Source organism: Prinia subflava, chromosome 4 (genome assembly GCF_021018805.1).
Source record: "Prinia subflava isolate CZ2003 ecotype Zambia chromosome 4, Cam_Psub_1.2, whole genome shotgun sequence".
NCBI lineage: Eukaryota > Metazoa > Chordata > Aves > Passeriformes > Cisticolidae > Prinia > Prinia subflava.
The window spans coordinates 15,686,252-15,702,640 of record NC_086250.1 but is presented as its reverse complement, the minus strand read 5'-3'; the positions used below and the strand labels follow the sequence as shown (position 1 = coordinate 15,702,640).

Sequence of the window (16,389 nt, the reverse complement as noted above, 5' to 3'; positions counted from 1 at the left end):
TCTGTGTGTTTAAGAAATTTTCATTAAATAGATGATGAACTATTCACCATCAGCAAAACCATTGTCACAGTGTGTGCAAGTGTAGGGGAGTAATAAAAACCTTAGTGAAGAAATGGTGTGGTTTGGCACACATACAGAGGACTTCAGTCATAATCTTCCACTTTCAACCTGCAATCATTTGAAGTTCTGTACAGTGCTTTTTGTTTTATTGGAACAACATCAGCAGTGCATGTTGTATTATTGTGCTAATCCAAAATTGAAACAAATGTTGAAAGACAATCTCATTAAGTGTTGACTCATTTTAATAAGAGTCACAGCAGATGTGCAGGTTTGCCTGCAAGGAAACGACTACCAGAGCCAAAAGAACCAAGATCACAGCCAGACAGGACAACAGAGTGAGGCACACTGAGTCTGCCTCCTGTAGCCAGCATTGGCAGGACATTTGTAGTGACTGTGGAATTCCCATTCAGTTCCCTGCTTGGTGTGATTCACTGTATACTGAGACTGAGATCAGGGGGTTACTGGTAAATCTTATTTAGTTAATATTTTAGTGCTTCCTGTTAGAGCTTGGACTTTATGATCTTGAATTTGTTGCCTTAAATATGTATCCTACTTAAAAGTGGTGGCACCCATAGCAACTCCATCTTTTTCACAGGAATTACTGAAAGCTCTATTTCAGTCTAGAAATGAAAATTACCATCAGAGAGATGCATCATTTCTTCCAAGCAAAACAACTGTAATGCTTGGCAGAACATGGGACAAGCAGCATGGAATGCTCAAGTCTCCTAAATACCTGCAAATCAAACCAATGCAGTAATGTCTCATCTTAGGCCAAGCAGACATTTGGTATTGGGTTCTGTCACTGATGCTCTGCATAACCTGCCTCAGTTTGTTAAAAATGAAACTATTTCAAAAGTCATTTCTTCTTTTAGAATAATTTGGGTGTTGTGTTAAACTTGCTGAAGTTTCTTTCAGTTTTCCTTCTGTGTTGCTTATCTGTCTGTTGCCAGTGGTTCACACACTGCTGAGCATACCACAATCTGGAAACCTTTGCTCTCTGTTACTAAGTAAGGCACAGTATCTACCAAGAAGTTAAATATTTTCTGGTTCTTGGCAAGTATCCTGTAGCAAGTGTTTGGCCTGACAGTTTGAAATTCAGTAATGTTTCCTGTTTAACTTCACTATCCCATGTTGTGCTTTCACTGTGGTCATTGAACTAAAAGAGCAGTATTTATATACTTTTTGAAATCTATAATTTATATCTACCATATTCACTTGAAGATTTATTTACTTCACGCAGAAAATGCTATGAAAGGCAGGTAATATTGGTTTGGTAGTTCTATTAATGTTTGTATGCAGTGAGAAATAATAGTTTTATATGGTTTACATCCTTTTTACTCCCAGAAAATAGTCTACCTTCTTCTGTTGAACTTAGAATATTTTTGCCTGTGTCTGGGGAATAGCTCTGCAAGAAAAAAACCCTACATTTTTGCATTTTGTCAGCATACATATCTGAACTAATCCTTTAAGAGAACCTGATCTGTCCCCTATACTTTGCCAACATTCCATTTTTCAAAGATAATTCTAAACTGTCTGTTATTTGCTATTTATTTTTCTGGCCAGCACCTTCTTGCAGAAAGAAAACTAATTTATTTGGTGAGACAGCCTTCCTGACTTCAGCAAAAGCTATTTTTTTCTCTTTTTGCAGAGTTTGGTTATCAGCTCTTTTACAGTATTTCAGCAGTGGCTCACCACAGTAAAGACTGGCCTGATGTTTAACATTTATAGCTCATCTGCACAGGACAGAATATCAGTATGGGGTTTCTGCACTATTCTGCAGCTGAAAACATTCACAATTCTATCACCACTGCAGTGAGAGAGGTGAGGATGTATCAAAGCACAACTGGGTAATTAACTCAGAATGATAGCTGTTAATAGAAATTGGAGGAAGAAAGTTTTGGGTTTTTTTTTAATGAGAGAAATGTTGACTTCCAGACTTCCTACTCTCCTCCTTCACACTCCTAATTCTCAGATAATTTGAGCTTAGTCCAGTTGTTATTGACATTGGGTACCTCAGCAGTATAAGCCTCCTAGGCACACGTCTGTTCCCCTCACAGAAAGGATAAATCTGTGAAGGGGAGGTACCAGGTTACTTGAGACAGGTTTGAGGGCAGGTTTGGACACAACTCTGCAAAACCTCATGTACTGGATGTCTGGCCCAGGCCTCCACATGTAGTGGTGTAACTCAGAAGCCACTTTCTGCCTTTTTGTTTGTGATCAGGAAGATGCCGCACCCTCTTGCTCCGTCCTTGTGTTTGGTGAGTAAGTGGATGGGTTGGAGTAGTCTCTGGTGGTGTCAGTGTTACTCAGCACTCCTCCAAGCTGCTCAGGAGAATGCCTGCTTTGCTTGCTGTGCCTGAGCCAGTGCCTTGGCAGGGTCTGTTTGCTGAGCCCCCACTTCTGTCCAGGGCTGTGTAGGAAGTGTGAAGCTCTGCACTGATGTCACATCCAGCAGTAAACAGTAAGACCACAGCCACTGGGGTAGGTGCTCTTGGGACATAACACACAGGACATGCATAACTATATAATTTAAGAGACGTAATTTTGATCCTTTAATTTTGCCTCTTGTCACAAAAGACTAATGCTTTCATCAAATATTCTGTTTGCATCCAGAAACACTGCATTTCTTTTGTTCAGAGTGTATGAACAAGAGTGGGAACACAGTGGCAGTAAAAATTAGGCAGAGCTGCAGCAGTAGAGAAGCACTATGTGCTTGTAAGTGAGAATGAAAATAAATACAGCAGAAGAGTGGATAGTGTTGAGATTGGCTTATGGAACAGCTGATGGAGGACCTATCAAATACTAAGACACTGGTGTAATCTTCTTTAGTATAAATACACCATTTTTTAATCTTCCTGGCATTTCAAACTGGCTGGCTGTTTGTCTAAATGTCCATGGATCTAAGTTATTTCTAATTAAAATGCCCTGAAAAAATAGATAATGCATCACCTGGCTTCACACATACTTGCAGATGCAAGCGTGTTTGTAAGCATTCTAGCTTCTCATTTCCTTGCAGATGATAAGCAAAATAATTAAGTGCTTGTCAAATTTGCACTGTTTATTTTTCTTTTCTATTGGTTATTATTTCTCCCTTACATTTCTTAAGTATTTCTTCACCTATATACACTCTTTAGTGTATATTATTATTCCTGATTATAAGAGGGGGGGTATTAATCATGTACCAGTCAACACAATAAGTGCGTGTTGTGCATGACATTTCTGACTTCAGGTAAAATTTCTCAGTTTTTGTAACTGATAGGAGTAGCAGAAGTGTCCAAGTATTTCTTTAATCGGGTCAGAAATGATCATGGTGGAGTTGTACTTCAGCTCAGTAAAAGGTGCAGGCTTTTGCAGCATGTCTGCATTTATGCATATCTGGTGGGATTTTGTTGTATTTGCAGGGCAACAACTGTATTTTGAAAGGGAAGAGTGTGTTACTGCTTCCTTAAACCTAGAGAGTTGAGCAGCCCTACTGAAATGCATGCTGCTGAATGTGGAGTAATTATTTGGGCTGAATATTGCATGTTTTGGACTTTTGTTATAACAAAATGTATTATTATATTACAATACACTTGCATACAATACAGTAGGTACAGGAATTTTCACCAAGAGTTTGTGTCTGCCACAATTGTATTGTCTGCATCCCCTGGCAGGTGGTGTTCTTCATTGCCTGAAAACTAGGGCTCAGATTTCCACAGATGTTAAAGGATGCTTTTTGCCCAGAGAATTTGACTACTCATTTTTGTATAGAAATATACTGTGGCTAGATTTCTGTTACCTTTTACCATTCCAGCTTTACACAGCTTGAGGATGTGATACAATTAACAAAATCACTAGTTTGAAATATAGGTTAAATGTCTGCAGCAAATCCATCTTGAGCAAATACGTCTCCCAGAGAGGAAGGAGAATTTGTTTAATGACTTGTACAACACTAACAAATTTTAAGTTGCTCAGTTTCCCCACACCCCCATGTGCTGAGTTGTCGGTGTGAAGCCAGAGCACATCTTGAATCAGAACACCTCTTGGACCTTTTGTTTCCTGTAAGCAATTGCAAAAATCCCATTCTAGAAAAGCACTCTTTTCTGTTGCTTGTGCTACTGTTCTGTATTACAGTGGACGAGATCTACAAAATGGCTTTTGCCCACTGAATGCAACTAATATCATAGTGGGGACCATGTGATGCTGACAACAAACTTGATTCTTAAGGCCACTTAATGTTTTTGCATTAAAGATTTCTTTTCAGCTGTTGCTGGTTTTGCTGGACTTTGTATTAAGGCTGTGTGTGTGTGCGTGTGTAAACCAAGTAGAATGAAAGTCAGAACAGCTGCTTGAGGAGCTGGGGTTGTGCTGAAATGAACTCATCAGGCAGGTCTAAGGGCGGGCTGCTGAGAGGAGCTGTCCTGTCCCCTTCCAGCCATATTCCCAGCTGCTCCTTGTGCAAGCAGCACTGCTGGAACGCCTGTGAGGTCAAACCCATCCAAAATGCACCCCAGCTTCCCCCTGCCCTGTTTGTGCTGCTCACCTCACGGTGCAGTGCAACAAGGGCTGGTGCTGGCCCAGGGGAAGGAGTAGCCAGAAGCAGAAGCTGGAGCAGAAGGTGACAAGGAGGGGGGACCGTGGCTGACCACAGAGCAGCTCTGGTCTCAGCAGCAGCTCTGTTTGGCTCGGTGTTGTGTGATTGTGAGTGATAACTTTAACAGGCGTCAGTGCCTCGATAAAGCTGTCTGTGCAAAACAAGTTCCTGTTCTGACCACCGCAGAACCTCATTTTCTTAGGAAATCTTTTTAATAAATAAGGTACCATTTCAATGGAGATTTTTAGCCTTGGGCTGAACAGTTGACGCAGCAGTGTCCCTTACTGAGCTGCACTCTGGGAGCTGTGGATTTTGCAGCGTGTGGGCTGACAAATCTGCAAGCTAATTAGTTTTCAGAAAGGTCTAAGGCTTCACACTTTGACCCTTATTGCAAACTTACAAGTGACCTGAATATAGATTTATAAATTATGTGCAATTGCCTACCCAATCAGCAACCTACTGACCCCACAGGAGTTACTCTTAAATTTGTTTCTGAATTTAGGATTGCCCAATTAGAGTGCAAACTGATAATTAGTATGGGATTCTGTAGGAAAGGGAAATCCAGCCTGTCAGCTCTTTGGTGGAGACAAGGAAAACTTGCTGGTACAACCCCCTGTACCATCAGCTTGGTCTTTCTGAGAGTTTCCAGTATTCCCACCCCCCAGGAGAAACAGATATGGCATTTAAAGTACCTTGTTAGGCTTTGAGGAATGATGTGGGACAGAGCTCTCACTGCTGTAGTATACCACAACTTTTTGTGGATGGGACTGATACCAAAGGACACAGAGTCAAGGGGTCTCTGCCTGAGATTGCAGGCATCTGAGACACTCCTGTGGGTGGGGGGCCTTGTTGTGTTATCCTCATCACTCTGGAACAGCCACCTTTATGTTCTTGGGAGAATCCCTTGCTACTTGAATGAGTGAGAAGAGGGAAGGATGCTGTGCTGCTGCTGGGGGTGTTGTGCATGTGTTGTCAGCTGAGTACCAGGGCTTTGGTAGCACAGGTTGTTGATCTCACTGTGGACCTCTGCAGGAGTCTGTCTTTGTAGAGGCAGCCTCTGGGCATAAGAGTACCTCAGTGTTTAACAGGAAAAATAGGCCTCCAGGAAATAAAGAATAAATACTTGAAAGTAGTGTTGGAATCCAGAAAATGCTGAACAATCATTAGGCAGCAGAGAACAATACCTGTAGCATCCCTTTCCATGGCTGTTCCAAGAGCAGGCTGGGCTGTGGCTAGGGGTGGGTGGATTTTGCAGTGGAAGTTGGATCAGATCAGAGGGTCCAAACTCTGCAGACCAGTTGTTATTGAGAAGATACAGGAAGATCACCTAATGAAATGGTTGAGTGGGTTTTGGATTTGCTTTTTATGGAAACATGCAAAGAAAAACCCAGCAATGGCAAGCAAGTGGAAAGGGTGGCAAACAACAATAGCAAATAGAGGCGCAGAAACTCCACCCTAATATTTATTTTAAAATGAAAATAACTATGACAACACAGCAATAAATGACAAATGAGCTTTCCTCCTTTTCCTTGCTCCTCCCATAAAACTGTTGTGGATTTTTTTTGATTCAGAGATAAATGAATATTGACCTAAGTGACATCTCAAAGCCCTTCATATTATTCTTTCAAGTTTTTGATTGTGTTTAGAGAACCAATTGCTTTTAAGCTCCAAAACTAGAGGGGTGTGGTTTTGGCTTCTGTAATCACATTCTAGTAAGTGCTTTTATTACAGTTTCCATTGTTTAAATATGTTTTACTTTATATTTTCGTCCACATTTCTTATCAATAACAGCATATTTATCCTATAAACGAGAAAAAATTTCATTCTGCTAAGAAAGAGTCAGCTGGCTTTCTGCTGTGCTCTTTTTTTTTTTAATACTTATAATAGGGCCCTTCCCTACCAAAAAATACACAATTAATTTAGCTGACTTTTGGATCCTTCCATCAATAATGAAATAAATGTTCTCAATATACAGCATTTTGTAAACACATTGAATACAGGAATAGAATAGCTGAAAAAAAAATGCTGGTTTTCTACAGTTCTGTTGAACAAGCAACAATTCAAATAGGAAAAATTGTTGGATGTCTGTCATGTTCTTATAGAAGAGCCTAGGCTAGTCATGGTGGAAGTATATTCTTAATATCCAACTCTTCAAGGTTTAAACAACATAACAAATTTCAGTGAAAGTCAAAGAGTGTTCTTAGGATGAGACACTCTTAAATATTTTAATATTCTCTGTAAAGAATTGCTTGCATTCTAATAAATATTCTTGTAGTCATTCAGCCCTATACTCAGTCCCGTTTCTGATGTTTGTATGTATTTATTTTTCAGGCAGCAGCATCTGTCCAAAGCCCTTAACAGTATCTAGAGCTTGTGCAGTGAGTGCCACAGCCAGGCTTGTGGAGCAGAATGTACGCAATGAGGCAGCTCAGGGAATAAATGGAAGTGTGCCACTCAAACAGTCCCCACATTCAGCTTCAAGTCCAAAGCCACAAGGTAAGTACTCTCAAATATTTTTGTCAGAGAAGTTGTTCTTTCAGGCTTCTGAGCGCAACAGAGCACCTTGAGAGAACTGTATTTGAAAGACAGAAAACCATGGGGCATAAGCTTTCTACCAAAATACAAATGTTCTGTAAATGCCTTATGACTCTGTAATTCCTGGCTTATTTTTCAAAAGTATTGCTGTATTTGAGCTGGGAGGTTTGGACACTATTTTTAAACTGGAGTGTTTGACAGTCTGGCTTCAAGGCAGTGGTGATATTCAGGGTCTTTGGAGTTCTAGCAGAGATTGAGAGGAGCCTTCCTGCAGGAGTATGTGGAAAGATGGGAACTTCATGTTTGTGCACCAGAAGCTGACAAGCTGACAGTAATGTACACAGACTAGAATTAGATTTCCCTTCTTTCTGTCTCTTTCCATAAATAAAATCTTCACTTTTAAAAGCTAAATAGATCAACCTGTATATATATATATAAACATATATATACATATATACACACTTTATATGTATACATGTATATCTATGTATAATTTATACACACATAAAATCACTATATATATTGACTCAAACCATCTTTTTATGTGGTTCTCTCAGTTGTATTGTTGATTCTGCTGTAGCTGATCACAGCAAAGAGTTACTACATTCCAGAAATCTTGAATTCAAATCAAATCTGGACTGATATCTCTGAGAGGTGACATGCAATAGGAATTTTGATAATTTTAAAAGTTAGAAAGAGTGAGTTTAGAAGACATACATCACAATGCTGCTCAGTGTATTGGATTCTGAGACATGGTGCTGATAAGGCAGAAATGAGAATTACTTAGAGCAAACTAGATGTGGAGGGCTGACCCTGGCTGAATGCCAGGTACCCACCAATGCTGCTCTGTCACTCCCCTCTTCAAATGGACAGCGAAGAGAAAATATAACAAAAGTCTCCCGAGCTGAGATAAGGACAGGGAGAGATCACAAACTGATTACTGTCATGGGGTAAGCGTTGAATTTATTATTCACCAAAATCAGAACAGCATAATGGTAGGTAAAACAAATCTTAAAAACACCTTCCCCCCAGTCCAACCTCATTCCCAGGCTCTGTGTCCTTTCCACAGTGGCGGAGGGAGATGGGAATGGGGGGTATGGTCAGTCCAGCACAGGTTGCTTCTGCTGCTGCTGGGGCCAAGGAGTTTTTTCCCTGCTCCACTTGAGTGGACAGTTGGGGAGACTGTTGTCCATGAGCTTCTCCAGCATGTGTCCTTCTGTGTGCTACAGCTCCTCATGAGCTGCTCCAGCATGACTGGAGGGTGGTGTGGTCCTTCAGGCACAGCTTGCTCCAGCATGGGTCCCCCTCAGGGACACGAGCCCAGCCAGCAAACCTGCTCCACAGTGAGCTTCTCTCTCTCTGGGCCTGCAGGTCCTGCCTGGAGCCTGCTCCAGTGTGGGTTTCCCATGGGGTCACAGCCCCCTCTCAGGCATCACATGGCCCACCATGGGTCTCCTCCATGGGCTGAGGGTGGATCTCTGCATCCCCACTGACCTCCAGGGGCTGCAGGGGCCCAGCTGCCTCCCCATGAGCTGCACCATGGGCTGTGGGGGAATCCCAGCCCCAGGACCTGGAGCACCTCCTGCCCCTGCTTCTGCACTGACCTTGGTGTCTGCAGAGCTGTTCCTCTCACATATTGTCACTGCTCTCTTCTCTGGGCACAAACATGTCTGTACAATAACATTTCTCCCCTCTCTCAAATGTATTGTCACAGAGGTGTTGCTCCCTTCTCTGATCAGCTCAGCTTGGCCAGTGGTGGGTCCATCCTGGAGCCAGCTGGTATTGGCTCTGTTGGACACAGAAGCCACTCTTGTAATCCCCCCAGCTATCAAAATCTGGTCACACAAATCTAGTGCTAGAGCACATCTAAATCAAGTACAGAAACTAGGATCACACAGAGTCATCATGTAGTGGAGTCAAAAACATCTGTGTCACTCAATGGGAAAATGCACTTTGAAGAATTTTGAGTCAGTCCTAAGTTCATCTTGGAGTTAAGAGCAGGAAGAAATTTTTTGGGGTGTCAAGAAAGTTTTGTTTACTTCAGGAGAGTGAGAGCAAAATAAAACTGTATTTTTTTTTTTTTTGTGTGTGTGTAGTTTGTTTTTACAGAACATTTGCCAGTATTGTTAACTAAACTAAGACGTTTTTGCCAGTCATACGTAAACATTACTTATCTGTGGAGCCTTTCGGCACCATTTCCTAGGTCTCTGGAATGAATTCTCTACAGCAAAGAGAACATGTGTTCTTCCTAAGAAAAATATTTTGGAAGTCGTTAATGGATGAATAGAAATGTGCTATCAATAAAAAAGATTTTAAGCCTTTCAAAAACAAAGCCAACCCACTTATTATAAAATTTTAGCTATTAGATAAATTAGGAGTTGTGTATTATTGGACCCCATTCATTCAAGTCACACAGCTGTTGTTGCTCTTTCCTAGCCATGTTTCCTTTTGTTTGTCAATATGATGTATTCCAAAATGTGCCACAGCCAGAGTAGTGTTGTAGTCTAAGAAATGCAGCTGTGTAGATGAAATTCAATTATACTGTTGTAAATAGTATTTTGTGTCTCCTTTGTTCATGGGTTGGTCTCCATTTATTAATATTAAATATGTGCATCAGATGGAAATTTTACAGTATATTTTTTGTCTGGTTTTTTATTGAGTTGAAGCAAAAGAAACCAGAATTAATGAGAGAGGCATTTGGGAGTCTAAATGTTCTAAGCAAACTAGGCTACTCTGGTTTATTGGTTTAAAAGTGGCCATTATTTTTTAAAAGAGCTTTCATGTGGGGTACAGAAATGTTTTTAGTTTATAGCAGCAGGAAATATTTTTCCATATGATTGTTCTAGTCATGCAGATACTAAGTGGCCTTTAATAGTGAAAGGAAACAAGATGACAGACCTGCATTATAATGCCAACGTACTTGGTTGTGGAGGAACTAACTGCAAAATGACTTTCATCTAACCTGAAAAAATGGTTAAAATGAGAGATATAAACATGACTTTGATATAAACATGTGTTGCAAATGCACTACAGCCATTTTCAGTAAATTTTGCTTTATTAAGGGAAATAGATCTTTAATACTGAGGAAAAATGTTCAAAACCTTGCACTTCAAGTGAACCTTGTACTTTTGTCTGTACTTGGTCTCACAGAAGTAGTTTAAGTACTTGGAAACAGTTCACTCAGGGTAGCTAGGTCAAGTGAATAAATTTCTGTACACAATCCAATATAAAATTCTTTATTTTCATTTTTTCCCCCGGCATTTCAAGGAGAAAAAAAACCTGTCTGATACACTCTGAGTAAAAGCAGGATTTTTGTTCTCCAATAATTCCTTCCATCGATTTTTGTTCCCCAATAATTCCTTCCATCAACAATTTAGCAGTTCATGTGTCAGGTTTCTGTCTGGAGCAGAGTTTGATTCAGGAAAATCTTTGGAACAAATTTGGAACAAAGCCTGAAACTGGCTGAAAGGCGATGAGGGAGCTGAGCAAAGGAATCGGGGCTGTGGAGCAAAGCAGTCACAGTCTGTGGGATGGGGGGCTTTGCCTTTGCACCAATGCAGTGCCTTCCCTGATAAAGTGGACTAATCCAGATTGGAGGCAGTCAGTGCAAATGGCAAAATATGCTACCACCTTCCAATACAAATACAATCCACAAGAGAGGAAGCAAATTGTTAAAGGTTTGAAATTTGCCCTTTCCTACAAGTATTTGGGTAGCAATCTGAATCTTGCAATAGCAGAATTCATGTAGAGTGACACGTAAAAATTGGCTTTTTTTTTCCTAGTTTCTTCTATTCCTTGCTATTTGATCCTCTTGCATCAGTTTTTTATGATGCCAAATTGCTAAATGCTGGGTACTGAAACTGCTGTCTGTATCAGGAAGTTTTATTGTAGGATGCAAAATATGTGGAAATGCCAACACTTCTTCAAAGCAGTGAAGTGTCTTGTCAGTTCAAGACTGTGCATCAGTTGCTCATTTAAATTTTTCTAATGAGAGCCTGGAGTACTTATGAATCTCCTGCTGAGGTTGAAGAGGCATTTTTATTTGGGTTGGAGGTGAATTTCCACTCCAAAAGATGGCCTGGTTTGTGCTACTGTGAAATGAAAAGGATGCAACAGATTCAACATTTAGACTTTGCCAGTCAATTTTAGCTGCATCTCTGCTGTGTAACATGAATCCTGTCTTCCTTTCTCAGCTATTATATAGTCTGTGGTTAAAAGTTTTTAGTGGCCTGGGCTTAAAAAACCTGAGAGACCTCTTAAAGGTCTGAGATGTAGATCGTACTTCCCTGGCAAATGAGACTTGTACAGTTAGAGATGAATCGAACTAAAACTGACAGCTGTTCCTAGGTAAGCCCCTCCAGTCTTGATGGTCCTTTAAGAAACCTGCTACCATGGCTCTTTTATCAATAAAACTGACAAATACCCAAATTAACTCCGTGAAGAAGACAAAGGAGAGAATAAAACACATCTGATTATTATTGGTCTTCTCTCTTGATATACTATTGGAAGATTCTTCTTGTAGTGTGAACTAAAAATGTGGAAATGCACATCTCAAAGAGAAGATGATTTTTTTTTCTCTCTTTCTGCTGAGTTTAGGTTACTGGTTGTTTCACATTTCTCTTAAGAGTTTAATCTTTGGCATCTGTTCAGCAGTACTCATTTGATATTCCTGAAGGTGATGGAGCATGCAGGGAGGTGATGATGGATGACTCAGCCAGGAGAGCTGTAGTTGCTTACCACAGGAACTTTTAACTTCATTTTCATTGAGTCAAGGCAGAGCAGCTTTTTTAACCATTGAACACATTATACTTTCTAAGGCAAGAGATAAATGACCTTTGCTGATATGCTTTGGAGCCTGCAGAGGTGGTTGTAGGTTTGGAGCCATTTACATAGCATTACCTGACATTTCCTTATGTATATATGGAAAGTTGAATGCACAGCTAGGCAAGGCAGCATAAATCTTGATTTTGGCTAGTGGTGTACAGTAGCAGCTACCTCAGTGTATGGAAGGGTTTTCTTTGGGCAGAATAAGCAGTTCATATCTCCTAATGAGCTCAAAATTCTACAGTACAGAGACAAGAGTATTTATAGACTCAAAGAGAGCTCTGTATTATGCAGGTTACTACAATAGGCCAGTCTTTTTTCTCTTTTTTTATTTCTTAAGATCTTTGCTCTGTGCACACTGAAAAATAATCTGATTAAAACAAAACACTACAGAAGTACATTGAGGAGAGAATTAATGGAATTTGCTTTCCATAATCCCTGTTAACAAGGCTGACCTTACAGGAAGGTTTGAGGGTTGTGGGTTGGTTTTTTTCACACTACTGATTCTTTTCTTTCCATTGATCTTGTGACTATACTTTGTCCACTGCACTATTTCTGAACCACACAGCAACTCTAGCAGAAGCTGGTGAGGGAAATGCTGTCTGCTAGGTGCTGATAGGGAGTAAGGAACAAAATATTTTGCATAAGTGAATTGGCTGTTTGGTTTGTGGTTCTCTTCTGAAGACATTACGTGGATTTTCAGTATATGGGGATTGTCCAGTTTGACAAGAGGTTCCTCATTGCTTGCCATATGTAAATGCTGCTTAGCTGTGGTTTTTCAGTAACAGCTGCAAAAGTGTGTGACACCTCCCAAAATGTCCTAGAATTTGATTTTTGTCCCGGTGGATCCAGTATAAAAATACCTACCAACTAATTCCTTCTGCTTTATCAGTAGGCATTAATTCCCTCAAGTTCAGCAGTTTTAATATATCCTTATGAGGATATTAACATTTCACGAGATGTACAGAAGAATTGAGGAGATGTATGAGTCCATTACATAAGAGAATTCACAGGACTGGGGGTTGTACAGAGTCCATTGCAAGAGCAAGAAGTGTTCCTACCAATTGCTGTGGTGCTGGTCAGCAAATCCACTCTGTGTCCCCTTTGCTGTCCACCTCCTCCCCAAGGGGACGGCAGTGCTTATGATCAATTATGTGTCCTGCTTTCCCCTGCTCCTGTCTCCTTTTTGCAGCTGTCCCATGGCCTTTGTCAGCACAGGGAGCTATTCAGTGCTTGGACAATTATCTGATGCTCGCTGGCCTAATTCTGCCAGGCCTTGCCAGAGCTCCCTGGGAAGGGGAATGCGGGAAAGCCGCTCTCCTGCATTGCAGCTGCACCGCGCTTCTCAGGGGGACTGCAGCTACTGCAGGCACTGGAGCACTTGCACAGTTTATCAATCTGCTTGTTTCGGGGTTGCAAAGGAACTATTTCAAAAGAGCAGCCCTCTGAGTCATCTTTCTGCACGGCATCCTTCCCCAAACTTGCTTTTTTTTGCATGTGTTAATAAACATAAAGCTTCTGAGGACTGAGGGTGCACATATGCACACTAAAAGCACCTGACCTACAGTAATTGTCTTCCTTCTCCCTCTGATTATTTAATCTATCAGCCTTTGCAGTTGATCTGATTGAAGTCTAAAGCTTTTTGTGGCAAATTCATTTCTGCACAGTCTCTCATGGCACTTTTCAGACTGCAGCAATCACTGCAATCCCACTTAACTGCAATTAGGTTGTTGGAAACACAAATATTACCTCCTGTGTTACCTATAAATTTAATGAAGAGAAGAAATGAAAAGTTGCCCTTAATCGAGTGTTTCTTCAAGTTTATCACCATCTGTGATTAGTATATTTGCAAGAATTTTTTCAGCATAGCATCCCTTTGAAATGTTGGTTGATGGGATTTAATATCATTTCTGTGGTGCGTGGGTTTTCCAGGGTAAGTTAGGAAGATATTCTAGCATCATCAATGCAAGGAACATGGCTTTTCCACATCCATCTATTGTGTATCCTGTACTAGAGCTTTTTTCCCTACCACTAGTGTGGCATGTGATTCCTAAAGCAAATTCAAGTCCTCCTTCCATTCATGGCTGCTCACTGGCAGAGTTAAAGATTTTAGTGCTGTGACTTTAGTTGCTTTATGTGTCACCTTGTCTTTTGTCTTCTAGTCACTACTGTATTAAACAGTAGCTAATCATTAACAATCTAATTAGAAGGACTTATGGTAAGGATGGGGAAAAAGCAAGAATAAAAAAGTATATTTTCATGGGGGAAGGTTTTCAGCAGTATAATTAGATAAAGGTTTAGTGAGTAAGGGAATTTTAAAGCTGAAGGCAAATACCTTTTCTACTGACAATTATTGAGGTCGCAAGGGATAAGGTAAAGAATGAGAGTTTTGGGGCAGCAATTTAAATCTCTCTCTTGAGCTCCACAGTATGGCTATTTCCTTTCTGTTTAATTCTTTTTTATTACAAAACCTGCAATCATAAACCTCTCATATGTATTTTCTACAGTACACTATAAAAACAAACACACAGACAAGAAAACTCCATATTTTTCCAGCTTGTTAAAGTAGCATATGGTTCAGCTTTTAGTCAAGAAATGTAACAAGATCCCTAATACCAAACAGTGCATGCAGAACTGTATGAAGTTCCTGTATTTGTAAAGCAGCTTTAATGTTAATTAAAGCCAAGAGTATATCTCTTTTTCATTGCTGCAATAAGTTCTTCATGCAAAAATCTCATTTGTGAGAGTAGCCTGGTCTTGCAGAAGGTGTCCCTGCCTATGGCAGGGGTTTGGAACTAGGTGATCTCTAAGTTCCCTTCCAACTTAAACCATTCTGTAATTCTGTATTCTAGCAGCTCAAAGAAATATGAGTGATTGATTTTTGTTGCTATTGTTGTTTGCAGTGCCTCCAAAGCCAATTCATCTCCAGAAGGCAACATACCAAACCCTTAGGCATAAAGCTTTAACAAATCAGAAACCAAGAATGGAGGAAGAGACACCTGCTGCTGTTTCTAGTGTCACAAAGGAAAAGTCCAGTAAAGTGTCAGACCTCATCCACCGTTTTGAGGGGGGCAGGTATGTAATGGAATTTGAATTGGTTTGTGACTCCTTTTGTTGTGTGGGGATTGTTGGAACTTGTAGCTGTGAGGAAGAATGTTGGTACTGTGGTAGGGCTCGCTCCTATCCCTGCTAAAGGACTTGATGGCAAAACTGAATGTGTTTTGAAATTGTGTGAGTCACTTGTATACTTGGCTTTACAAGGTGCGCCTTTTCATAAGGCACTAGTTCTAATTTTCCTTTTAAAAAATAAAGAAACTTGTAGCATTTTTAAAACAACCTGAAAAATGTCAGCAATTTGAAATAGGTTTAATATTGAAGCTAATATGAAATACTTCTGTTCTTGAAGAAGAAAAAAATACTCTTATGAGCAAATAGAAATACCTGAAATACTGGTTTTAATTTTATATTGTCTTCTTAAATCATTCATGTGAAGAGGGTGAACTCTGCAAATTATTTGTAGTGGTATGGCATGCATCCCGAAATGTCTTGCTTTGAAGTACTTGGTGATTTTGGTGGAAAAGCTCAGTGTTCTTGAGTTCTGATTCTGTGGTTTATGGGAAACATTTGGAACTTTGGGGAAAAAAGAACCACAGTGAACAGTGCTTTCACAAAAGGGTGTTTTTTGGGTATCTTTAATTAGATGCACGTGATGCATCTCTAAGTAGATGCAATATAAGCTCTGAAACAGAAGTTTCAGATATATCTGCTGTGTATAAAGAGAGTGACGTTCCAGAAAGCCCGTGACAGAGGAACAGCTCAAGAAACAGCCCAGTGACAGTTGAGCATTGCAAGTTTTGGATGTGGTTTTTTCATGTTTCCTTGGGACACTGGAGTTCTGAGGGGCTGCCCCCTGTGGGAGTGAATGCATGATGTACAACAGAGTACCTGAATGCATGACCTTCTGTGGAGCCAGAGTAACAGGACTTTCCTTGAAAGATTTTCCCCTCAGGATGGGTGAAATTTAATCCTATGTATGCAAGCAGCTGAGCATTGTAAAAGTCTGTCCATTGGAATAGAAATAATTTCAGAGCTTCATCTGCAAGAAACTTCTGTCATTAGGCAGAGACTTCATTGCACTTGGTCGTGACAGGTGCTCAGAAATGGGCAAAAGAGATTGCTGCAGCACTGGAGGTCCTGTGAATTCTTTTAGCACCAGTCTCTAATCCTGCTATCACTTTCTTTTCCAGTCTTCCTCCAAAGCATCACCCATCTTTTAAGCTGTGCATTATCCTTAGAAAAAAAAAATCATCTTCTCTGAAAGAAAACTCTTCGGGTTCATTGTGCCCTGCACCACTGAACCCTGCATTTCTTGCTCCAATACCTGCCTGCTGTGTTGT

General features: G+C 40.4%; 1 protein-coding gene across 3 annotated transcripts in view; it reads left to right on the top strand.

The window, feature by feature from the left end:
* The window catches only part of FGD4 (FYVE, RhoGEF and PH domain containing 4), a 99,186-nt gene that overhangs the window by 56,418 nt on the left and 26,379 nt on the right, over positions 1-16,389 (top strand). For all 3 annotated transcript variants that reach the window (XM_063395612.1, XM_063395614.1, XM_063395613.1), the window contains exons 2-3: positions 6,965-7,129; positions 14,896-15,067. In XM_063395612.1, coding sequence (XP_063251682.1) covers positions 6,965-7,129; positions 14,896-15,067 — 337 coding nt within the window. The remainder of the gene's footprint in view (positions 1-6,964; positions 7,130-14,895; positions 15,068-16,389) is intronic.